This window comes from Schistocerca americana, chromosome X, assembly GCF_021461395.2.
Source record: "Schistocerca americana isolate TAMUIC-IGC-003095 chromosome X, iqSchAmer2.1, whole genome shotgun sequence".
Taxonomy (NCBI): domain Eukaryota; kingdom Metazoa; phylum Arthropoda; class Insecta; order Orthoptera; family Acrididae; genus Schistocerca; species Schistocerca americana.
Genome location: NC_060130.1, coordinates 556,396,055 through 556,423,252, shown reverse-complemented (window position 1 = coordinate 556,423,252; position 27,198 = coordinate 556,396,055). Strand labels below are relative to the sequence as shown.

Here is a 27,198-nt window from a genome sequence, read left to right as displayed (position 1 = left end):
TGCCTTCTCTGCGCAATAGCAATGGTGATACCATCGAAGATAGTGCTGCCAAAGCAGAGTTACTAAACACAGCCTTCCGAAATGCCTTCACAAAAGAAGACGAAGTAAATATTCCAGAATTCGAATCAAGAGCAGCTCCCAACATGAGTAACGTAGAAGTAAATATCCTCGGAGTAGTGAAGCAACTTAAATCATTAAGTAAAAGCAAGTCTTCTGTTCCAGACTGTATACCAATTAGGTTCCTTTCGGAGTATGCTGATGCTTTAGGTCCATACTTTACATTCATATACAACCGTTTGCTCGACGAAAGATCCGCACCCAAAGACTGGAAAGTAGCGCAGGTCATACCAATATTCAAGAAAGGTAGTAGGATTAATCAACTTAATTACAGGTCCATATCATTAACGTCGATATGAAGCAGGATTTTGGAATGTATATTGTGTTCGAACATTATGAATTACCTTGAAGAAAACGGCGTATTGACACACAGTCAAGATGGATTTAGAAAAAATTGTTCTTGTGAAACATAACTAGCTCTTCATTCGCATAAAGTGGTGAGTGCTGTTGAAAGGGGATTTCAGGTCGATTCCGTATTTCTGGATGGCTTTTGGCACTGGTATCACACTAGCGACTTGTAGTGAAATTGCGTGCTTACTGAATTTTGTCTCTGTTATGTGACTGGATTTGTGATTTCCTGTCAGAGAGGTCACAGTTCGTGGTGATTGACTGAAGGTCGTCGAGTAAAACAGAAGTGATTTCTGGCGTTCCCCAAGGTATTGCTATAGGCCCTTTGCTGTTCCAAATTTATATAAACGATTTGGGAGACAATCTGAGCAACCGTCTTAGGTTGTTTGCAGATGACGCTCTCGTTTATCGACTAATAAAGTCATCAGAAGATCAAAACAAATTGCAAAGCGATTTAGGAAAGATATGAGTGGTGCTAAAATTGGCAGTTGACCCTAAATAACGAAAAGTGTGAGGTCATCCACACGAGTGCTTAAAAAATTTGTTAAACTTCGGTTACACGATAAATCAGTCAACGAAGTGGCCGACGGCCTTCACTTAACAACCGCGAGCACTAGCGTTTGCATAATGATGTGAGTACTAACAGACAAGCAACACTGCGTTAAGTAACCGTAGATATCAATGTGAGACGTACGACGAACGTATCTGCTTCGACAGTGTGGCGAAGTTCGGCGTTAATGAGCTATGGCAGCAGACGACCGATGCAAGTGCCTTTCCTAACACCGCAGTATAGCCTGCAGCGCCTCTCCTGGGGTCGTGACCATATCGGTTTGACCATACGTCACTGAAAAACCATGTCTTCGTCAGACGAGTCCCGATTTCAGTTGGTAAGAGCTGATGGTAGGTTTACAGTGTGGCGCAGACCCCTCGAAGCAATGGACCTGAGCCGTCAACAAGGTATTGTTCAACTTGGTGATGCCTCCATAATGGTGTGAACTGTGTTTATATAGAATGAACTGGATCATCTGGATCTTCGGCTACTTGGAGACTATTTTCAGCCATTTATGGTCGTCATGTTCCCAAACAGCAACGAAATTTTCATGGATTAAAATGTGCCATGTCAATAGGCCACAAATGTTCACGATTGGTTTGAGGAACTCTCTGGATAGTTCGAACGAATGTTTTGGCCATTCAGATCACCCGAAATGAACCCCCTCGAACATTTATTTGACATAATTGAGAGGTAAGTTCGTGCAAAAGGAGGGCCGACACGATATTAAGAAGTACCACACGACTTTTGTCACATCGGTGTATGTCTCTCATCTCGTTTTTTATTGGCAGTCCAACAGATTTCCTAAATTTTTTTAGTATGCTCGTTTTTACTGTTCGGAATCTGCGAACTGAAAGGCATTCTTTGCTTTCTAACTTTCTTTGCCCTTCATCGGATTAAGGGGGGTCTGTTGTGTGGTTGGGTTTCTCTCGCTATGAATGAGACCTGGCAGACCCCTCGTCTTCTCTGTCATACGTACCGACCCGACCCATATATATCTCCGTAAATTATTTTTCAGCCGTGGCATCAGTACTCCCTTCACTCGACTTTAACGCTCCTACCTACTTCCATTATCAGATTATAACTCCAGATGTACTACCCCTCGATCGAGAGACAGATGACCTTGCGGTTCTACATCTACATTTACATCTACATTCATACTCCGCAAGCCACCCAACGGTGTGTGGCGGAGGGCACCGTCAATCACCAACTAATGTGCTTGAGGGGTGGATCACTGTTAGTGATGCAATCTGCGTCACGAGCACTCACACTCACAACCACCTTGCGAAGAATGTTCCATGTTTCGGCCTCGATTTCGGTGTGAATATTGTTTTTCAAGTCCTAGATACCTGTTGGCATACACGTTGGAGTTCAGAAAACTTCACAGGAAAGTCACAAATTGATGAATCGGGCGAACAGGGTTCCAATTGTCACCAAAGTGGGGAACAGGACTCTGAGGAATCATTCCACGTAAGACTGTCCTTGACATTCTGCCTCAGTGAGCGGATGCGCCATCCTGTTACGACGACTGCATATGGCTATCCTTAAAACGCTTTTCCTGCATTACATAATAAAATATCGATCTGATGCTACTGTGGCAGTGCAATTTGAGTCACTCTTAAAATGTATGGACCCTGTGCAGACACGCCACACCACACAGAAAGTTTCTGACTCTCAACTGGTCCTTCGGTGCGTTTGATGAGGATTGGTCAGCGCCCAGTTTTATCTGCTCACATTGCCCGATAAGTGGAAATGGAGCACGTCAGTCCTCATGCAGTTGTTGAGAAAATCCGGTTAAGCGTTGGTCATCTCCAGAAGCTGTGAACGGAACATGTGACGTGCTTGCCGATCTCTGGGCAGTAATTGTTGCACCACTTGGAGCTTGCAGGGATGGAAATTGATATGCAGATGCAACATCCGTCGCAGAGGTCTGATCGAGACATTAAGGACTTGTGAATGCCAACAAACTGATCGCGCTGGACTTAGCTGAAAACAGCTGTTACTGTTCCATTGTCGTCAAAGAGGCAAACCGTTGGTGTACCTGGTGGTAACTAATTCACTGCAGATACTGTTATTCTGAACTGCTGAACCCATCTTTTCTTCGACTTCTGAAACGGGACTTGACGTTTACGACAAACGTCAACATATTGCCGAAACAAACGCAGCGTTCATATGGTACTACCACCATACTCGAAATACGTTTGAACTGTGAACGCAAAATGTTGGTTTCGCCCATGACTCGTGCTGAATGGTAATGCTTTGAACTGCACTACACTCTGGCACCAACATCAACTCTTCAGTTAGCCATGTTAAAGAATGATAAGCAGTTTAAAAGAAGTTATAGTTTCTGCCGCAACATGTACAAAAGAGAACTTGTATACAAAGCGAAACTCAATACAAACTTTATTGTGCCAGCATGACTTCCAGATATGTGAAGAGCATGCAACAACCTGGATGCAAATAGTTACAGCTACAATGTTGCAAGCGCTCAAGCTAAACTTAACTACTTTTATATGAAGAAAAAAAGCATTTAAATTACCTTCCAGTGCTGAGAAGTTTTTAACTTCAAAATGGGAGCTTATTGCTTTTTCTTACAGTGGATTTCAAATTTAAGCATCTGAAAAGTTATATGACGAAATTACAAGAAGATCTAGATCTACATAGATACTCTGCAAGCCACCGTAAGGTGCGTGGCAGAGGATACCTTGTACTTACCATTTCCCGCTGTTCCACTTACAAATAGATCAAAGGAACGTCGACTGTCTGTCTGCCTCCCAAAGGACCCTAATTTCTCGAACCTTACGTTCGTGGTCCTTACACGCAGTGTATGTTGGTGCCAGCAGAATCTTTCTGTCGGCGCCGTACCGTTCATCCGGAACCAGAACTTTACTTAATGACGATCCACTCATTGTAGTGGAGACGTATCGATTGTTAGGACTGGATTTCGACGCCCGATTGACTTGGCTTCCTCACCTTCGTCAGCTTAAGCGGAAAGGCTGGCAGCAACTCAATGCCCTCCGCTGCCCGAGCAACACCAATTGAGGTGCAGATCGCTCTACGCTGCTGCAGCTCTACGGAGCCCTTGTTCAATCCTGCCTTGACCATGGGAGTCTGGTTTATGGTTCGGCAGCGCCCTCAGCGTTGCGTCTACTCGACCCCGTGCACCACTGGGGCGTTCGCCTAGCGACAGGAGCTTTCAGGACGAGTCCGGTGACCAGCGTCTTTGCGGAAGCCGGAGTCCCTTCATTGCAGGTTAGGCGTGCACAACTGCTCGCCTGTTACGTTGAACACGTTCGTAGTTCTCCTGCGCATACGAATCACCGTCTCCTTTTCCCACCCACGGCGGTTCATCTCCTGCATAGGCGGCCCAGGTCAGGGCTTCCAATTGCAGTTCTTGTCCGATCCCTTCTTTCTGAACTGGAGTCGTTGCCTTTACTACCTATACTTGAATTCCATTCACGTACACCTCCTTGGTGTACACCTAGGCCGCAGATTCGCCTGGACCTTACACATGGCCCTAAGGACTCAGTTAACCCTGTGGCTCTCCGCTGCCACTTCCTCTTGATTCTTGACAAGTACCGAGGCCACAAAGTGGTTTACACCGACCGCTCGATGGCTGATGGTCGCGTCGGCTTCGCGTATGTCCATGGTGGACGTACTAAACAACATTCCTTGTCCGATGGCTGCAGTGTTTTCACTGCCGAGCTGGTGGCTATATCTTGTGCCGTTCAAGCCCTGGGGAGTCGTTTCTTCTGTGTACGGACTCCTTGAGCAGCCTACAAGCTATCAACCAGTGCTACCCTCGTCATCCTTTGGTAGCAACCATCCAGGAGTCCATCTGTGCGGTGGAAAAGTCCGGTCGTTCAGTGGTGTTTGTCTGGACCCAGGTCACGTCGGAATCAGAGGCAATGAACTTGCCGACAGACAGGCCAAACAGGCTACGCGGAAACCGTTTATGGAGATCGGCTTCTCTGCAATTGACCTGCGTTCAGTACATACGCCGCAAGGTTTTGCGGCTTTGGGAGACGAAATGGTGTAACCTCAGCACACACAAAACACTACGTATCATTAAGGAGACTACAAATGTGTGGCAGTCATTCATGCGGGCCTCTTGCAGGTACTCTGTGGGTCTCTGCTGGCTCCGCATTGGCCACGCTTGGGTGACACACGGCTACCTCCTGCGCCTGGATGATTCACCTCATTGTAGGTGCGGCGCCCGCTGACAGTGGCCCGTATCTTGGTGAGCTGTCCTTCTTTGGCTGCCCTGCTACGGATTGTTCAGTTACCGGACTCGTTGCCATTAATTTTAGCTGACAACGCCTCATAGGCTAATTTAATTTTACTTTTTATACGTGACGGTGGGTTTTATCATTCTATATAAGTTTTAGCGCATGTCCTACGTCTTTTCGTGTTCTCCATTCTAATGCTTTTAGGGTGGATGTTTTAATGTGTTGCAGAGTGGCTGGCTTTTCCTTTTTATTCTCATGGTCGACCAGCCACGGTCATCTGCTATCTTGTTTTTACCCCTTCTTCCTGTTTCTTGCTTCTCTCTGTGGTTTTCTTCTCCTGCTTTGTCCATAGCAGTGTTGGTTATCCTTCTGTCGTTCTTCTCGTTCTTCTTTTCTCCAGTTATTATATTGTACGTCTCCTTTCTTTTCTTCTTACCCTTGTGTAATTATTTTACCGGGAACAAGGGACCGATGACCTCACAGTTTGGTCCCCCCCCCCCCCCCTTTTTAAATCAACCAACGAACCTTATCGACAATGTAAGTATAGAGACGGGGATTAGCGATCATGATGTCATTATAGCAACTATGATTACAAAAGTTAATAAATCAGTCATGAAGGCTAGGAGAGAGTTTCTGCTAGATAGAGCAGATAAGCCGTAATTAACATATTATTTAAAAAGTGAATTGGCATCACTTAGTGCCAGTAAGATGGATGTTGAGGAATTATGGGCAAAGTTTAAGCAAATTGTAAGTCGTGGTCTGGAGAGTTACTTGCCCAGTAAGTGGATGAAGAATGGAAAAGACCCACCATGGTTTAATAACAAAATTCGCAAGATGCTAAGGAAGCAGAGGCTGTTGCACTCTAGATTCAAAAGGGGACGCACAAACGACGACAAGGGAAGGCTAGTAGAGATTCGTGCGTCTGTGAAAAGATCTATTCGTGAAGCATACAACTACCACCACCGTCATACCCTAGCATAAGATCGGGCAGAGAACCTGAGAAAATTCTGGTCGGACGTAAAATCGTTAAGCTAGTGTAAGGCTTCCATTCAGTCCACATCAAAATGAAAGCCGAAGTTTTACATTTCACTTTCTAGAAATCGTTCTTGCAGTAGAACCATAAATGATATCGTCATTTGACCATCGGACAGATTCGCATATGGACGACAAAGAAATAAGCATGCCTGGCGTAGAGGAGCAACTAAAAGATTTGAAAAAAAAAAAAAATAAATCACCAGGTCCTGATGGAAGCCGGCCGTGGTGGCCGAGCGGTTCCAGGCGCTTCAGGCCGGAACGGTGCGACTGCTACGGTCGCAGGTTCGAATCCTGCCTCGGGCGTGGATGTGTGTGATGTCCTTAGGTTAGTTAGGTTTCAGTAGTTCTAGGGGACTGATGACCTCAGATGTTAAGTCCCATAGTGCTCAGAGCCATTTGAATCATTTGTAGCCAATAAACAGAGTCTAATAATACTTAGAAAGTGTAGTTTTTGTGCAAACATACACTTTTTTTAAATGGAACAGTGCCTGTTTACATTAACAAACCAAAAGTAGGGCAAATTATGTCAGTGGTGTTTGTTGCAAGCGTTAATACCTAAATTAACAGCCTGCAATGGGGCACCGTGTCAAATGCTCTCAATCTAGAAACACGGAATCTGCCTGTTGCCCTTCATGCATAATTGTCAGTACGTCATGTGAGAAAAGGGCAACCTGAGTTTCACTAGAGAGATAATTTCTAAAACCATGTTGATTCGTGGACATAAGCTTCTTAGCCTCAAGAAATTTTAATATATTCGAACTGAGAACGTGTTCAAGGATTCTGCAGCAAACAGAAGTTAGGGATATTGGTCTGTAGTTTTTCGGGTACGTTCTTTTACCTTTCTTATATACTGCAGTTGCCTGCGCTCTTTTCCAGTTTGTTGGGACTTGGTGCTGGGCGAGAGATTCACGACGAATCCGGGCTAGTTAAGGTGAAAATGCCGTAGAGTACTCTTTGTAAAATCGAACTGGGGTTCCATCCGGACTTAGTGATTTATTTCTTTCCAAATCTTTCAGTTGCTACTCTACGCTAGGTACGCTTATTTATATGTCGTCCATAAGGGAGTCTGTCTGATGGTCAAATGGGGGGTGTGCTTGTACGATGCTCCTGTCTGACTTCTTTAACGTGAAATTTAAAACTTCTGCTACACGAGACTGGCCAACAAGGGGCCAAAGGGAAGCCTTAGACCCGCTTAGCGCTTTTGCGTACAACCAGAATTTTCTCAGGTTATCTGTCAGATGTTTAGCTAAGGTGTGACGGTGGTAGGTGTTGTATAGCTTCGCGCATAGAGCTTTTCACAGACGCACGAATCTCAGATAACTTTCGCTTGTCGTCATTTATGCTTTCCCTTTCGAACCTAGAGTGCAACAGCCTCTGCTTCCTCAGCATCCGCCGAATTTCGTTATTAAACCATGGTAAGTCCTTTTCATCCTTCACCCACTTACAAGGCACATATCTCTACAGACCACGATTTACAAGATGACTGTGGGTGCGTTTTCATAACTTATCTTCCATTTTTGAAAACCGTAAAACCACATTATTTTATCCTGTTTAACAAATGTGGTTAATCATTTCTTAATGAATGAGCCCTGTTTAATCGCAATCTGTCGTCAAAGGATTTTATGATTTCAGTTAGTTACATAATGTTTTGATTAATATTTGTTTTAGCAGGACATTGATTTCATGGAAGACAGTAAAAAATGTTCAAATGTGTTTGAATTCCTAAGGGATGACACTGCTGAGGTCATAGGTACTTAGACTTACACTAGTTAAACTAACTTATGCTAAGCACACACACACACACACACACACACACACACACACACACACACACACACACACACTCGCGCGCGCGCCCGAGGGAGGATTCAAACCTCGCGCAGGAGGGGCCGCGCAATCCGTGACAAGGCATCTCAAACCTCGCGGCCACTCGCCGCGGTGAATGATAGTATTTGAAGTGATCATAGTGAATAACCATTCTTTTTTACTGTGTTGAAATTGGTGTTGTATGAGAACTTAAGATAAATTAATTTGTTGCAGGTGCAGTATACCGAGTGAATGATGGTAGTGTTCGTGCATATGGACCATCGCAGTGGCATAATCCTATGTCAAATGTTCCTGTGAGACAGTCTGCTACAGAAGAGAACTTCAGTCCATCCATCCACCCATATGCTTCAGGAGATTTTCCAAGATTTCCGCATGGTGCTGGTGGTAATCCACATCCTCAACACAACCACGAGAAGATAGTGAATGCTAATAGTGGCGAGCCCCAAGGCACAGTACGGAGAGAAGTCACCCCAATAAGAGAATATGCTGATTCATCACAGGGACAGAGGAACTCAATACTGAGAACTACAGCTAGTCCAGTCTTTCAAGACAGTGGAATCCTTCGACGAACAAGTGAAAATCACAGACCCGATTCTCGTGCCAGTTACCCAGAAACAGGTAAATGATCGTATATCAGTACTGCAAACACTGCAGACCAGGTCGACTACACAGTTGTTTTGTCGAGTTCTGTATTTCCTGCTAATAAGAAGGTAAAAACACTATGAAAAATAAAAAGTACTGAAATATACCAAACAAGGTGTAATATAAGGAATTTTTGCAACTACACAGATGGACGTAATGTCGCTGTAACTGAAAGAAAGAAATCGGCGAACAGAAAAAAATAACTGAATGATTAATACCAAATCTTCGTCAGTGGGTATTATATTTTGCAGAGCTAGCAAGAATGTTTGTAAATTAAGACATGCGTGAGCAGTAGCAAATATTTAAAATACAAATACTGGATTTTGTTTCTTTAAAATAGTTTTTGGGAGTCATTTAGAGTTATGTACATTAAATAGCGAAGGAAGTGTTATATCTCCCGTAGTGAGATGATGGCATCCGTGAAAACACTTAGAATGATCACGAAGTACCACATCACACGGCTTCTGCGATAAACATTGTCAACCGAACTGGCGCGCAATGAGCCGAATGCACGGTCAACGACAAACACAGACTGCAAGAGCGAGACAGCCCAAAGAATTTACAACACGAATACAAGTGAGCGTAAGCTGAGCAAAAAGGAATCCAGTTACAGGCTGACGCTCCACCAGAGACCGGTAGTCAGAGACAGACAAGGACCGGGGGACACTTCCTGCTAGATGCAGTGTATAGGGGGGGGAGTTACTCCACCTCCATCAGATCTCCTCCTCCCTCTCGCTGGCAAACAAGTCTCCTGGTTGGTCGGCATCTCTGTACGACAGATCAAATCATACAGTGAGCATCGCACAGGTGGTGGGAACATCTGTGGGTGCCATTCAGTTCTGGGACAGAGGGTTGGTTGGTCCTCCCCCCCCCCCCCCCCCCCCCCTTTTTTTGCTAAGGGCTCCTGTGAGCCTGATTTGTGGCGCCCAGACTGTTTAGTTTAATGCAGCCATAGCTGCTTTGTTTGGCCTTTGCAGGCTTTGCTGACCTGCTGCAGTTATATGTTCATGTCTAGGCAGTGGAACCTTGCTGATACTGTGACATGGTCCATTGGCCAGGAGCACTTTCCACTCAGCACAATAGGCCGAAGAAAACCCTTGGTTTACGGTTGTGCAGCACCTCAGCCAGAATGCGCCAGTGGAGTTGCTCACAAGGGAACCTCCCCATCGCACCCCCCTCAGATTTAGTTATAAGTTGGCACAGTGGATAGGCCTTGAAAAACTGAACACAGATCAATCGAGAAAACAGGAAAAAGTTGTGTGGAACTATGAAAAAATAAGCAAAATATACAAACTGAGTAGTCCACGCGCAACATAGGCAACATCAAGGACAATACGAGCTCAGGAGCGCCGTGGTACCGTGGTTACCGTGAGCAGCTACGGAATGAGAGGTCCTTGGTTCAAGTCTTACCTCGAGTGAAAGTTTAATTTTTTCTTTTCACACAATTATCAAAGTTCAGGCACTCACACATAATCAACTTCGATCTCCAAAATTCCAGGATATGTTCAGATTTGCTTGGACATATGCAGGATTTGACGGTCTACGCACGGAAAAATTTGAAATCGTTAAAAACATATGTTTTGACAGAGCACAGGGAGAACTGTGCGACTGTGAAACTGTTGCATTCATTTGTTGCAGTTTATGTGACAAACTCTTATGTTTTCATCACTTTTTTTGGGAGTGATTATCACATCCACAAGAAAACCTAAATCGGGCAAGGTAGAAGAACTTTTTACCCATTCGTCAAGTGTACAAGTTAGGTGGGTCGACAACATATTCCTGTCATGTGACGCACATGCCGTCACCAGTGTCGTATGGAATATATCAGACGTGTTTTCCAGTGGAGGAATCGGTTGACCTATGACCTTGCGATCAAATGTTTTCGGTTCCCGTTGGAGAGGCACGTCCTTTCGTCTACTAATGGCACGGTTTTGCGGTGCAGTCGCAAAACACAGACACTAAACTTATTACAGTGAACAGACGTCAATGAACGAACGGAACGGACGGATCATAAGTTTGCTGAAATAAAGAAAGTAAACTTTTCGCTCGAGGGTGGATTTGAACCAAGGATCCCTCGTTCCGCAGCAGCTCACGCTAGCCACGGTACCACGGCGCTCCTAGGCTCGCATTATCCTTGATGTTGTATATGTTGCGCATGGACTACTCAGTTTGTATATTTTGCTTTTTTTTCATAGTTCCACAAAACTTCTTCCTGTTTTCTCGATTGATGTGTGTTCAGTTTTTCAAGGCCTATCCACTGTGCCAACTTATAACTAAATCTGAGGAGGGTGCGATGGGGAGGTTTCCTTGTCAGTAAGACGCCGAGAAACTTTCTTGGTAATGTCAATGCTATTTTCTGTAGTTATTGTTTGGATGTTATGACCAACTTCTCGACCTGTGCGTTTGATAGCGTCAGGGACGGCACAGTGGTCAGGTGCTGAATTCCATTTTGGTGGAAGAACTCCTCAGAAACCTCAGATACGAACGGGTGACTCTTGTCTGAGACCAGGGTATGTGGCGCACCTTTGACAGTGAAAATGGCAGCCAAGGGCTGAATTACAGCATGTGACGTCATGGAGGACGACCGAGCAACATGTGGGAAATTAAACAAGGCGTCTATCACCAACAACCATATAACCCCTAACAAGGGGCTGGTATAATCTACGTGCTTCCGATCTTGTGACCCAGTGACATGGTGCATTGTCATCCATAAAAAATCCATGGTTTTTTCGGAACATGAAGTCCATAAATCGCTGCAGATGCTCTCAAAGTAGCCGAACGTAACTATTTCCAGTCAGTGATCGATTCACTTGGGCCGAAGGACCCAGTCCATTCCATATAAGCACAGCCCACACCATTATGGAGCCACCACCAGCTTGCTCAGTGCCTCGTTGGCAACTTGGGTCCTTGGCTTCGTGGGGTCTGCACCCTACTCGAACCTTACCATCAGCTCTTACTAACTGAAATCGGACTCATCTGACCAGGCCACGGTTTTCCACTCGTCAAAGATCCATCTGATATGGTCACGAGCCCAGGAGAGTCGCTGCTGGCTATGTTATGTTGTTAGCAAAGGCACGCGCGTCAATCGTCTGCTGCCATAGCCCATTAACGCCAGATTTCGCTGCACTGCCCTAATTGATACGTTCGTCGTACGTATTATATTGATTTCTGTGTTTATTTCACGCAGTGTTGCCTGCCTCTTAACACTGACAAACTCTTCACAAATGCCGCTGCTTTCTGTCGTTAATTGAAGGCCGTCGCTCACTGCGTTATCCACGGTGAGAGGTAATGGCTGAAATTTGGTATTCGCGGTACACCCTTGACGCTGTAGACGTCACAGTATTGAATTCCGTAACGATTTCCGAAATGGAATGTCTCATGCGTTCACCTCCAACTACCATTCCGCGTTCAAAGTCTGTTATTCCCGTCCTCGGCCGTAATCACGTTGGACACGTTTTCACATGACTCATCTAAGTACAAAAGACACCTCATTCACTGCCCTTTTATACCTTGTGTACGCGATACTACCGCAATTTGTATATGTGCATTCTGTTATCCAATGAATTTCGTCACCTCAGAGTATTTCACCTTTATATATATCACATTTTATACTTTACTGTAGCATAAGGCGTAAACAAAGTTCACAATACAGATTTTTCATTTGCGCTGTTTAAGTCCTATCTGGGTTTATGTGAACTGGATAATGGGGAAAGAAATGGAAACGATGGGTGTGAATTCGTGACTTCCACTCTCACAGGATATTGTGATAACGTAATGCCGGAAGTTGTGAATTTGTGATGGACTGGGATTCGAACCAGGATTTACTATGTCTCATGAGCAGTTGCCTTAACTGCATCGGTCATCCAGACACGGTTTCTGACCGACTCAGATTTCCAAGTTATCACATGCTGTAATGCAGCATCACTCGTCCATTAACCCCCTGCTCCAGATATACCGACCATTGTAACGAAGCCATGAGACACTGAGAAGCTGTATAAGGACTCCTGCTATGGGGTAAATAAATGTTTCAAGCTGTGATTGCTGGAGGGAAATCTACTCACTCACATCATCTGTGTGGCCCATCGTGCAGACCCTTTAAGCTACTCTCCTGTAAGTATGGTTGTAACAGAATGCACGATAACCTCAAAGGGTTGCACAGTGGTAATCAGTGAAAGGAGTTCTTGTAGAACAACGCAGGTCGCAAAAACAGGAGTACATTAGCTGTTCTAGTTAGTAGCTGGTGACAGTAATATCCAACCAACTAGTCGACCGTCACTAGCTAATGTAGGGTCACTGGTCTGTAGGGGGGAGAGAGAGAGAGAGAGAGAGAGAGAGAGAGAGAGAGAGAGAGAGAGTTCTGTTACCGGTAGGTGCCAGAGGAGGATGTTTCTTCTCTAGCTCGGTGTAGGCAGTCACAGTCTGCAAAGATTGTGGTACAGGAACCGTAAGAGACAACGATCTGTTTCCTTAATTGATAGATGTTCACATGATGAGTTTACATGAAACAGCTGACCAAAGTCTCAACAAATTGGGTTTTTCATACAGTGGGAATGCATACACCTGAAGTTTTGGCATTTAAAGCACCGCATCAGGAGTTCGAAATTGTGCTTTGTATCACAGCGGTGAGCCATGATTTTGACTTTTTCAGGGAGCAAATCCTCCTGAAAAGTCAAGATGAATGCTCCACTATCACCTTTGTTGTCTGACAGGCCTCTACATACACGACATATAAAGTGACCCATAACTTTACCAAATTAAAGCGTAATTCTTCATCCATCTGCAGTGTTAAGCCCTGGTGAAAACTGAACCATGTGCAGGCTCATATTGTATATCACAGTAAAAGTTAAATCACTAATATTCAGCATTGGGCAGGATACACTGTTTAATGAATACAGAACCACTTCCTAATTTTCTGAGGAAAGCTTTTTGATGCCATATACTCTCACCAACGGCCCTCCCTGCAGTCAGCACCCATCGAGAGTTGTACACCACTGGCTTGATGGGCACAGCCCTGAGTCCAAGTGGGACATTACGAGCAGTAGGTCTTTTATATAACTTAGCGAACGAACGGAGGCTTGGATGAGCAGTATGTGATTGGCAAGTTTTGGTATAGTGGCCAGGTGAGGCAGGTAAAGAGGGACTGTCCAGGGGTCTGAGCAGCCACAGTGAGCTAGAGCTTGGGAATGCGTACTCACTTTGCTCTAATATAGACTTTTGAAACTCAACGTTGCTTTTCGTGGATTATTTATTCAGATAATCTTGGTGAACTCTTAAGATGTGGGAGAATTTGTTCAGGTAGTTGCACTGGTGCAGTTTACAATGCCATGGGCATTAAACATTGCCTGTGTATGCTCTGCTTGGTCTGATAACACTGTTATTTCAAAACATATATTTGTTCTACTGTGTGTAATCCCCCCAGGGTGTCCACAGCTCTTTCTTGGGTTCATCTGTGGCGTGCACAGGCCCCTGAGCTATTGCAGCCTTTCTTCCTTTCTGGGCTGAATTACCTTCCCCTTCCATCTCCCTCCCAGTTATTATTCCTTTCCTTTCGCCCTTCCTTTGCCTCTCTTGGAGTTCTCATTTATGTCAGGTGGGCTATCCTTCTGACTTCGTTTAATCTTGAGGTTTTGGTTTGTCTTCTTTTCCTTTCTGGTCTTTCTTAGGGGTTTGAACTCCATCTCTAAATTTGAAATCTATAGTGTGAGGCAGATGGGGAAGAACTCCCTCCCTAACATCCTTGGTGTGGGTTTCTCTCTTCTCTCTTCTCTCTTCTCCTCCCCCTCCCCTCCCTCTACCTTTACCCCTGTCTTCTCTCGCCCTGTCACCTCCTTGCTAGGTCACCCTCTTGGTAACCAGTCTGTGTGGTGGAGCTGTTATGTACCATCTGACCGACTGTCTTATTGCACTGCTGATACTTGCACTGTGAATGCCTCTTGAAAGCCTTGGACTGGTTTCTTACCTTTTTGGGGCATCAGAACTCCCAGTAATAACCGTCACTGCAGGCAGCTGTTGCTGTGGCTGGGTGGCACCCACGAGGTGAGCCCCTGATTGGAGTGGGTGGTACCAGGGCAGAAGTTCGACACATGAAAGATGTTAAACTCTGGCCGCTCTTCCGCGGTCACGTATCTTCCTAGGAATACTTCAGTTCCTGTTTCTGCCTTCCCGCTCTTTCCACCTTGGCTACCACTGGGTGGAGAGCCAGGCTCTCTGGTTTGTGGCGCAACCCTTTCTGTTGTTCCTGATCTGTACCAGGACTGATGGGGAGACTTTTTTTTTTTTTTTTTTTTTTTTTTTTTTTTTTTTTTTTTTTTTTTTTTTTTTTTTTTTTTTTTCGAACATATTGAGGACAAGCTCGGTGAAGTTGAGTCCTTAAGCAAGATGAAATCTGGCTGCCTCCTTATAAAGACAACCTATGCCAGCCTGTTGGCCTCATTTCATGCCCCCAAATGCTTAGGAGACATGCCAGTGAATATCACCCCTTACAAGTATCTCAATATGTCACAGGGTGTAATTTTTCGTAGGGACCTTCTCCTTCAGTCCGATAATTAACATAGGGCCAATTTGAAACAGTGCTGTGTTTATTTGATCCAGCATGCCAAGAGAAGCCGTGAGGACATTAATGTAGACGCTGGCGCTTTCATCCTATCCTTTGAGGGGGATACCCTACTGAATAAGGTCAAGGTAATGGTATACAGATGCGACGTCAAACCATTAATTCCCCCTACCAACATTGCTGTCGAACGGTCCACCTCCATCCAGAGCTCCACCTTGCCAATGAACTCCTTCGTATTGAGGAGACGCATCGCTTTCTTGGCGTGCTGTTTGATGCTCAGCTCACTTGGACACCTCATCTTCGCGAGCTTAAACAACGGTGCTGGCGGCACCTCAACATCTTTCGCTGCCTCAGCCACACCGTGTGGGAGGCTGCACGAACAACCCTCCTACAGCTCTATAAGGCCTTAGTCCAATCCTGTCTCTACTACGGGAGCGTGGTGTACGACTCAGCAGCACCTTCAACGTTTCAGATCCTCCACCCTACTCTCCATTGTGGCGTCAGACTGGCGACAGGTGCCTTCCGCACTAGTCTGCTGACTAGCCTTCTTGAAGAAGCTGGAATCCCTCCCATACGATTCCGCCGACAACAGTTGCTTGCGTCATACATCGTCCGCGTCCATGCCTCGCCCGACCACCCAAACCGCAGGCTCCTTTTTCCATCTTCTGCACTCCCTTCCCCACGACGGCGGCCTAGGTCGGGTCTCCCGATCGTGGTCCGCGTTCATTCCCTTCTCTCGTCACTCGAGTCCTTTCCCCTTCCTCCATCCTTCCGATCCTCTTCTTTTACCCCTCCTTGGTCCCTGTCTCGCTTGCAGCTTTGCTTGGATTTGTCATGCGACTCCGTCCTCCGTTCCCCTGCCAGTCTTCGTCAACAATTCCTGGCTCTTCTTGCCTCTTTTCGCGATGCAGATGTAGTCTACACCGATGGTTCTGTGGTCGATGGACGCACTGGGTTTGCTTTCATCCACGGCGACTACATTGAGCAGCATTCCCTGCCTTGTGGGAGCAGTGTTTTCACTGCGGAGCTGGTTGCTCTTTATCGTGCACTCGCTCACATTTTCTCCTGCTCTGGGGAGTCATTTGTCATATGCAGTGACTCCCTGAGTGGATTGCAAGCACTCTATCAGTGTTTTTCTCTGCACCCTTTGGTGAGAGGTATTCAAGATGCTGTTTTTGCTCTCGCCGAGTGTGGTCGTTCAGAGACGTTTGTGTGGACCCCAGGCCACATCGGCATTCCAGGAAACGAACGCGTCGATCGGTTGGCCAAGCAGGCCACCACTTCGCCACCCCTGGAGCTTGGTCTCGTGGAAAGGGACCTCTGGTCAGCCCTACATCGCAAGGTCCGCGATGTCTGGAGCTCTGAATGGTCTGTATTGAACACGCCAAATAAGCTCCACATGGTAAAGTCGTCCACGGCCATATGGAACTCATCCTTGAGGACCACGCGTAGGGACTCAGTTGTTCTCTGCCGTCTCCGAATTGGACGTACGCGGTTGACCCACAGCTATCTCCTTCGCTGTGAGATCCCACCCAAGTGTCGCTGTGATGCAGGGCTGACAGTGGTCCATCTGCTGACTAGCCTTCTTGAAGAAGCTGGAATGCCCCCTTGCGGCAGTCTTTTAATTTACCAGCTGCACTTACATTAATTCTAGGTGACGATGCCTCTATAGTTGACTCAGTTTTACGTTTTATCAGTGCAGCTGGGTTTTATCACTCACTCTAGTGTGGGCGCTCTCGCATGATTTCTCAGTCTACACCCACTCCAGCGACTTTTAATTGTGACATGGATACCAAAACAGTGTCTTTCATGGTAACAAGCTGTGTTGGTACCTCTATCAACGCTTTCCAGCTGGAGGTTCTTCGTTTGTAGTTGAGTGGTTGACCTTTTACCTGATCCATCAACCACTGTAGTCTGTTTTACTCTAGTCAACTATTTGCTCTGCTCCTTTTAAGTGTCCTCTATTTTGTGTTATTGCGGTGTTCATTTTAGCTCTGTACCCTTTGGTGTTCCCTCCCTCTGGGTGCAGAGGTTACGCTTTTACTGTATAGGCGTTTTACAAGTATGCCTGTTTGGAACAGGGGACTGATGACCTCGATGTTTAGCCTCCATCAAACCCTGTAACCAACCAACCAACATTGCTCCTGTTGCCTCTAGTTCGGCAACATGTCCTCGCGATGTGATGCCACTCCCATCTGTGGTGACTGTGGGGAGCCCTTGCACTCCACCGCTTACTGTGTAAACTGCTTTGGTGTCCAGTGCATACAAAGGGAAAAATCCAGGAAATAAAGATCCTTGAGTGTCTCAGCTACTTTGAGGTCCAGAAGATGATTGACAAACTTCATCCTGTGAATCTCTGATTTATCTTTGCCTCAGTTATGTCTTCCTCTCCTCTCCTCTTCTCTCCTCCTAACCCCCATCCTGCCCCCTTCCCTTCCCTCCCCCTCTCCAGCAGCTCCCACCCCTTGCCCTCTAGGAACTCTTCCTCCTCTTCTTCCCCCTCCTCCTCCTCCTCCTCCTCCTCAACCAAAGAAGAAATCCTCTTCTCTGGCTCCCTCTAGAGACGAGGCTCCCTGTTAGAACACTCCTTTCCAGCGTTCTCAAAATACGAAGCCTCCAACCTCAGTTCGGATGAGGGACCCACACTCCAAAGGCCCAAAATCTGCATGCTCTTTTTCCAATCTGGATATTGCTGCCGGCCGTTCCCTTACTGATAACACCTCCCACCTCCCTCTGAAGGAGAAGAAGAAGCAGCGCAAGTCCAAGGATGAGGCTTCCCTGGTATCCCTGGCGGCTTTTTCCCCTCACTCCGAATCAGACCCAGTTTTTATGGATGTCACCCTATCCTCGTTGGTAATGACCAGTGATGCAGGAACATGACCTCCCCTAGGATTCTTTGTTTCTTTCTTTTCTGCTGTTGATTTCACGATTTCCTCCCCTGCACCGAGCGAGGTGGCTCAGTGTTTAGCACACTGGACTCGCATTTGAGAGGATGCTGGTTCAATCCCACGTCCAGCCATCCTGATTTAGGTTTTCCGTAATTTCCCTAAGTCGCTTCAGGCAAATGCAGGGATGGTTCCTTTAAAAGGGCACGGCCGACTTCCTGCCCCATCCTTCCCTTATCCGATGAGTTTGATGACCTCGCAGTTTGGTCTCCTCCCCAAATAAAATCATCTCAACCCAACCCCCTTCCATGCAAGTGTGGATTAATTACTTTGGTCACTGCATGATGATCTTTGTGACAGTGACCAATTTCCAGCGATTTTATCGTTCCCCTGCCACTGCCAGGCAGACAGGCCATCAAGCTGGGCAATCACAGAGAGCCAATTAGCCTTTATATACATTCGCTGTGCACTTCAACAACTCTCTCTCTCTCTCTCTCTCTCTCTCTCTCTCTCTCTCTCTCTCTCTCTCTCTCTCACACACACACACACACACACACACACACACACACACACAGATTGGATTGATGCAGTTACACAAGACATCTCTGACACTATTCTTCTGCTGCTGGCAATGCTATGCCTGTATCCACAGATCGCTAGCGGCGTCGACCGGTACTGTGGCGGGCCAAGGACGTAGCAGTCGCTATCCAGTACTGCTGATGTGCGGTGCAACGATTTAAACAACACCCTTCACAGACGAACCTTGTCGTTTTTAAGTGTCTCTATGCTATGGCTCGCTACCTTATTAAGCAGAGTAAAAAGGAATACTGGGACATACGCTTCTTCATCTCAGGTTTGGTCCAAGGCCTGTAGCCTTCTGGACGACCAGTGACAATCAATTGTTAGGGGTGTTATCCTACAGGGTGCTCTGTGTACTGATCACTTGTTCCTTGCAAAACACCTCACAGCACACACTGCATCAGCATTGACGCCCTCTTCTTATCCTGCTACTTTCCTTTGGCATAAAATATGAGATGAAGAAACCCCCTTCTGTTTCAGCCCCCAATAATCAGAAGCCTATAATGAATGGGAATTCTTGCAGGCTCTTACCTCTTTACATGACATGACCTCAGGCCAGGATTCTACCAGATGATCCAACACTTGGGCGTTAGCCAGAGGCAACGTCTACTACATCTACTCAGGGCCTTCAACCACATATGGCTCACAGGTATCTTCCCCTCTCACTGGCGAGAAAGAGTAGTTATTGCCGTACTTAAGCCTGGGAAGAATCACCGAGTGGGGTGCGGCAGTGGTTAGCACACTGGACTCGCATTCGTGAGGACGACGGTTCAATCCCGTGTCCAACCATCTTGATTTAGGTTTTCTGTGATTTCCCTAAATTGTTTCAGGCAAATGCCGGGATGGTTCCTTTGAAAGGGTACGGCCGATTTCCTTCCCCATCCTTCCCTCATCTGAGCTTGTGCTCCATCTCAAATGACCTCGTTGTCGACAGGACGTTAAACAATAATTTCCTCCTCCTGGGAAGAATCCAACGTCTCTTGAAAGCTAGCAACTGATTAGCCTGACCAATGAACTTCGTAAACTACTCGAGAGGATGACTAGTTTCCAATTATGTTGGGTACTCGAATCTCGATGCCTTTTGTCCATGTATCAGTGTGGCTTCTGGGAAGGACGATCTACAACCGACCATTTACTCGGATTCTAAACAGCTATCAGACAGGCTTCTTCTCAATGCTGATACCTTGTCGCGGTCTTCTTTGACCTACATAAGGCATACAACATGGCTTGATGCCGTCACATTTTAGTTACCCTCCATGACTGGGGCTTTCGCAGCCCCCTTCCGACTTTAATCCGCGAGTTCTTACCCCACCGGCTCTCTTTGGTTAGAGTTAGCATTCTTTCAGCTCCCCTCAGATCCACGAGAACGGTATCCCACAGGGATCTGTGTTACGTGTCACACTCTTCCTTGTCGCCATCAATGGGCTTTTGTAGCCTCTGGTTACCCCGATGTTGTATTTCGACAATTTATGAGTGTGGTACAGTTCCCACTTGGTAGCATCTGCTGACGACTGCAACAAGCCGCCATCCAACGGCCCTGTGTGTGGGCCATTTCCCATGGCTTCCAGTTTTCCCCCTCCAAAACGCAGATTATGCATTTTTTTCTGTCGACCCACAGTACACCACGATCCAGAAATCTATTTAGGTAACCAGTGCGTAGCTGTTGCAGCACAGACTCGTTTCTTGGGCCTTCTTTTTGATAACAAGCTGATGTGGGTGCCCCAAATTCGCCACCTGAAGACTACCTACATGCGGAAGCTGAATGCACTAGACCTCCTCGTGCACACTTCTTGGGACACAGACTGTGTTACTCTTCTACTAAGGTCTCTCTCGCGTCTATGATATCCAGTATTTTGTACATTGCATCCTTGAAGAGTTCCAGGATGCTAACATCTTCTATGCTGATGGATCTAAAAACGATAGATAAGGTGGGATACTCTTTTACGTCTCCTGGCACCATTTACTGCCAGGATCATGTAGTGTGTTCACAGCAGAGCTGCTAGCCATTAACAGGGCCCCCCATTTTGTCACCCAGGCCTCCCTCCACGGTGTTTTAGATGTACTGACTCAATGAGAAGCCTGCAGGCTAAAGAAACTCTTGTCATCCGTTGGACTCTGCTATCCATGACCTTATCTCCACCCTTGGCTGTGCTGCCTGCTCAGTTGTCTTTCTCTGGGTCCTGAGTCATGTGGGCATCCCAATGAATGAACTGGCTGACCGTTTGGCTAGAGAGGCAGATATTTGCCCCATTCCCGTTCATGATTCGAGGTATAGATATGTATGTCCACAGCAGATCCCTTTTCCCAAAAGTGGTATGACACCTGTTGCACAACTGCGCTCGGTAATAAACACACAATCGGGGGGAATACTTTGGTTTGGCGCTATTCCTTCTGCGCCTCTCAGTAGTAGTCCACTGTTTTGTGCAGTCTACATATTGGCCACACTAGACTCACTCGTGGTTTTATCTTGCATAGCGAGCCACCCTTACAGTGTGGCTGTGGAGCCAGACAGGTGGTTTCCCAAATGTGGATGGGATGTCCCCCTCTTTTGGCCTTTTGTACAAAGTATAGCCTTCTAGATTCCATGTCTTTAATATTAGCAGATGATTCACGGACTGTTAAAGTGGTTCTCAGTTTCCTACATGAAAGTGGTTTTTATTTTTAGTTGTAAGGCTTTACATCACTTCTGGAGCAGAGCCGGGTGGCTGTGGTTGGGGCCTGTCTTCGTGTTTTTTGGGTCTGGCACCCATGACCACTTCTCCTAGCAAAGACCGCTATTTTATGCCTTTGCTATTTCAGTTTTTAGATTTGTGCTACCCTTTTGTTCCTTCTACTGTGTGTGTTTTTAGCTTCCGCGTTTTATAGTTTGACACCTCTGACTGGATCCGCCCACTTTTAGGTCCACCTGTATCTTACAGGTGTCCACCTGTATCTTACGCATGTAGCTTTAAAATCGCGGGACTGGTGATCTCGCCGTTTAGTCCCATAACACCCCTCAATAAATCAACCACTGCGTACAATATTAGCCTCTGTAAGACCATCGTTCAACAAAGGATGCTAGACAATATTTTGAGTTGGAATCCACCAACAGAGATTTACCGTTTCCGTGCTACAGCCGTTTGAAAACATGTTGCCTAGGTAGGTATGCAACAGGGTAGTTTTGGTGGCGGTTGCTTACGTCGGCAGCACCAGGATGGGTGAGGTGCTATCAAAGAAGCTCTGAGTTGTCTGAGTTGTACAAGAAGTGCTGTGTGTGATGCAGAAGCTGTGCTGTCTCATCGATAGCACGTAGGAGTGTTGGCACAGATCAGTGCTGTGTCAAGCAAGCAGTATCCTGGGTCTAATGGAGCAACTGTTGACTCCATAACTAGAAAAACTGAAGAAACGTACGTTCCAGTGAGGAAGGAGCCATGGTAGATGCAAAACTGAGATCCATGACAAAAACATGGAAGGATCATAAGGTACCAGCCATGCACCACATTCCTCTTCCTTAGCAGAAAATGGCAGAGCCATTTCACTGTGTAGACTGACTGTGGTGAATACGACATCTAAAGGTACAGAACTCTTCTTCCCCATGGAAGAAACAGCAAAACCGTCTGGGAGATGCGGATTTGAAGGGAAAACATGTATCAGGCAAGGTCATCATTGAGAAAATGGACTGAGCCAGCGAAGATGGTGTGACAAGGTGACGTCAAGCTTCTGGGAAAACTTCCAATGCAAGAGAATAGTACTCTGCTGTGTAGCCTGTGGTTGGAGTACATCATTGGAACAAAATATGAAGCAACTGAAGAAAGTTGTGTAAAATGAACAAACAGTGTGGGAAAAGCCATAATCGATGTCGCATGAACAAGCTAAGTTGTCAAAACGGAATCTATTCCATAGATCTAGTCTGAGAAAGGATATACAGTGGCGGTCGAAATAATAGAGCCACCTCTATTGACGAGATTAAGAACTAGGATATCTATTAGTTCGCGAAATCGCCACGAGTGCCGTGTTGTCAGTCCCTTGTAGACAACATCAGGGAAGACGTTGCTGCTATCTTTAGTCGTCCGAAAGGAAGCGTTTGAGCTAGACGTGTGAAAAGAGGCATAAAGGTAAGAATCTTATGGGTCAAAATAATAGAGCCGCTTTACACATGTGCCTTTAAATTGATTTTTATGCAGTTGTTTTGTATGTAAATTGACGTGTGGTTTTGTTTACATTCGTCTAGATGGGCAGAGCAAAGCATACCAGTGAAGATGAGCGTATAGTAATGTTCCGGATGTTCAAAAGTGGGATGTCCATGAATAAAATAGCCAATGTCTTGCACGTTTCGCGAAAACGAGTCCAGAACGCCATGAGACGGTCAAAACAAACAAAGCCGCAGGTGGAGAACAGGGGGCGACCTCGTGTAACTACTCCTCGCGTAGACAGACTCATCACTAGGGAAGTGAAGAAAGACCCATTTTTGTCAACACCACGACTGAAAGCCATTTTGTTTAGCGACGAACATGATGTTCAACCATCAACCTCAACGATTCAAAGACGACTGAGATCTGCAAAATTGAATGGGCGCATTGCAAGAAAGAAGCCACATGTTTCACAAGCTAATGTTCGGAAAAGGTTAGCCTTTGCCCGGAGAAATGAACAAAAACCTAATACTTGGTGGAGGAACATCCTTTGGTCCGATGAATCCAAGTTTAATAGGTTTGCCTCAGACGGAAAAGTCTGTGTGCGCCGCCCACCAAACCAGGAATTTAATCCCAAGTACACTTTAAAAACTGTGAAATACGGTGGCGGAAGTGTTATGGTATGGGGATGTTTTTCGTGGTACGGCATTGGTCCAATACACCGTATCAACGGCATAATGAACGCAGAAATGTACAAAGACATCTTGGCAAATGTGATGCTGCCTTATGCTGAAGAGGAAATGCCGCTGAAATGGAAATTTCAGCACGATAACGATCCAAAGCATACTGCAAGGATCATAAGGCAGTTTGTTCAAGAGCACAATATCGAAGTATTAGAGTGGCCACCTCAGTCCCCTGACGCATCACCCATTGAGAACTTATGGGAGATCTTAGACAAGAGAATTGACCGCTCAAAAGCTACATCGTCAGAAAAACTGTGGGAAGAAATCCAGAGAGCCTGGTATGTGATCAGTAGTGACGAATGCAGGCGTTTAGTAGACTCTATGGGTAAGAGGTGCAGGGCAATCCTCAAAAATAAGGGTTACCCCACGAAGTACTAATGCAGTCCTATGCAAAAAAGACTGTTCCTGTACGTTTCATAAGACTGAGATCAAGTACAATATATTTGTTTCAATTGGCTCTATTTTTTTGACCCTGTGGTCTGGTATTATTTTGAATATTATCGATTATTACTGATTATTTTGTGTTGTGTTATCGATATAACTGACTATAGTACAATGTGACTCGGTTGTAATGGTTTCCATCATAGTTCAAACATGTCAAGTAATAAATGTGCACTTTATTCCAAACCTTTGCCAGGTGGCTCTATTATTTTGACCGCCACTGTATCCAGCTAGAAAGTTTTCAGCACAAGGAAGGATATAGTACTGCATGGGCTTGCAGCTTGGTGCTTGTGACACGTGTACCCACAGAAGAGTTGCGAGTGGTATGGGGGATCCAAGTAAGAGCTGCCAGCACATTTTGACTTGTGACACAAGGCTAAGCTGTCACTGTTCCCAAAACTAATAATTAATGCCCTGAACTCGAAAATTTACAACAGTGATCTTTGATATACCATCTCCAACTGGTTTCCTAGCACCATCTGTTGATAATCTCTATGAATAAAAAACGGGATAAATCAGTAGGTGAAGGGTCACATAAAAATATCATACCACATACACAAATGTACTTCATTGGCTACAGTTAACTCTCACAAAATCTATTTCATTCATTGAACACCATCTCCAGCTGGCTACTGCCTCCACAATCTGTTGTGGAGCTTCTATCTGTGAGCAAATATATGATGACTAGACTGTATCACTCATTTAGATAACTGGAAAATTAGAATTCTATGTTCATGAACAGAAACTTTCCATACTGAAAAAAGTAAGTTTATGAATAATGAAGGATCACTTACTTCTGACTTGATTAACGCAACTCTTAAAATATCATCTCCAGCCCTGAAGGATTATTTCTTGCCTCTTACACCCATGAGGGCTGCCTATCAACTCCTCAACTTTGTGAACTCCAAGCAGCTCCATGAAATTGTATTTATCATTTAGCCAATCAGTGCGTCAACCCAAGGAACAGAAACGTAGGCACTTCCATTGGTCAGTTCCTGCTCCTGATAAAAGAACTCCTCTACAACATTCAGTTCCCTGCCAAAACTTTTCAAAATTTTATTTCCAGCAGGTGCTAGAAAACTAATGCCACCATCAGAAGGTCACTAGCTGCCAAGCCAGCATACTGGATTCCAACCACAACTTACTTAGAAAAATTGCAGAAAGGTTGACCCACAAATAATGCAACACATTATTCCCCCCCCCCCCCCCCACCCAGACAATCTTGGTTGAAAAAATTGTGGAATTTGTTGCGGGGTATTGTGGGAATGTGGGAATATTCCCACTTCAGCCCCAATAGTTTAATGAAGTTCTGATGGGTGATGGCACTATACATAGCTTTCTAAATGGCATATGTAACGGAGGTGTCAGTTTTGTTTGGTGGAAAAACACATCATTGCAGACATTCATAGGTGCTTGCAGAATGTCTACAGAGACTTATTTATGGCTAAACACACTGTTAGTCATTGGGCAAGGCATCTGTCATCATCGTAACAAGGTTGCCCAGACCTGTCCAGCCTCCCATGTGCTGGCCAGCCCCACACAGCTGTGACTCTTGCAATGTTGGAACATGCAGATGCTATCATTTGAGATGATCAGTGGATCACAAAAAAACCTCACTGCTCAACTGGACATCTGTTAGTACTGTTTACAAACTCATCCAGCAGTTGGGGTACTTGAAGGTGTATGCCCATTGGGTTCCTTGCCACCTAATAGAAGACCATGAAAAGCAATGAAGGACGATCTGTATGGAACTGTTTGCTATTGTGAGGCTGATCTTGACAAATTTTTGTCAAACATCATTACATGTGATGAAATGTGGGTTAATCACTTCAAACTGGAAACAGAATGGCAATTCAAGTAGTAGTGCCACACCACCTCCCCTCAAAAGAAAAATTTCAAAGCCACACCATCAGCCAATAAAATCATGGTGAAGGTTTTCTGGGATTTTGAAGGGGGTTGTTCTTTTATCTGTCCTTCCCCATCACCTCTGAAGTGTATTATGCTAACCTCCGGAAATTGAATAAATGAATTCAGTGTGTGCCAATGAACTTCTCCTTCTCCATGACAATGCAAGGCCTCACACAAGTCTGCACACCAGGAGGAGCTCACAAAACTTCATTCTACTGTTCTTCCTCATCCACCCTCCAGCCCAGATCTCACACCTTCTGACGTTGCTCTGTTTGGCACAATGAATGATGTACTTCATGGGAAGCAGTGCGTAAGTGATGGGGAAGTTACTGACGCAGCAAGATATCAGCTCTTATGTCACCTAGTAGAGTGGCACCATGCGGACATAAAGGCCATCCCAGTGAGATGACGTAAGGCCCTTGCATTGAACAGAGATTGTGTAGCATTACATGATTTTGTACCTAAAAAAAATGGGGGATAATATGGCACACTGGAATCCTGAATAAAACCTACCTGCTTTAAGCAAAAAAGTGTTGCAACACTTATTGAATGCCCCTCACATTATCTCCAGCATGAACAAAACCCATTTCCATCAAATATCAGCTTGTGCATCAAAATAGTCAAGAGAGCAAGTCCAAAGGTGCAGTAAGAAGTGTTCAGAGGTAACTAAAAATCTTTGTGTAACAAACTTCTTATTATGTGGATATTTCAACTTTCGTATTTCATTCCTGGAAAAATCTAAATTCTGTATCTTAATTACTGCTTTGCCCACCCCTGCTAAAGATTAGTGTTAAGACTATGTAATTATGTATCAAGTGCACATTTCCAGTTAGTGAACTGTCATTTGCTTTTTATGATACATAGACTTTGAGATTCCTGTCACCATAGTTACAAAGATTTTTTCTTTAAAACATTTCTGGCATTTACATGTTTCATAACAATTTGTTGTAGACAAGGGGTTCACTGTCACAAAAATAAAGTGTAAATAAAGATAAGCATTAATGTTTAAAGTATTATGATGCACACACTTTTAGTTAAATGACTTGTTTCTGTTGCAAAACATTGCTCATTAAACATATATTGTACTAGTTATTGATTTTTGAGGAAAGAGGATCACAAAACATTAATGCTTAGATTATAGACTTCTAAAAAAATTCACAATATTTGTCAGGTATCCTATGTGAATCAGTATGTCATAGCAGATTGATATTTTGCATGTGACACATGAGGAA

The 27,198-nt window shown here is 45.2% G+C and overlaps 1 protein-coding gene across 1 annotated transcript in view; it reads left to right on the top strand.

The window, feature by feature from the left end:
- LOC124555398 overlaps nucleotides 1-27,198 on the top strand; it is a 498,627-nt gene that overhangs the window by 301,942 nt on the left and 169,487 nt on the right. The window contains exon 3 of the mRNA XM_047129294.1: nucleotides 8,320-8,724. Within this exon, the coding sequence (XP_046985250.1) occupies nucleotides 8,320-8,724 (405 nt within the window). The remainder of the gene's footprint in view (nucleotides 1-8,319; nucleotides 8,725-27,198) is intronic.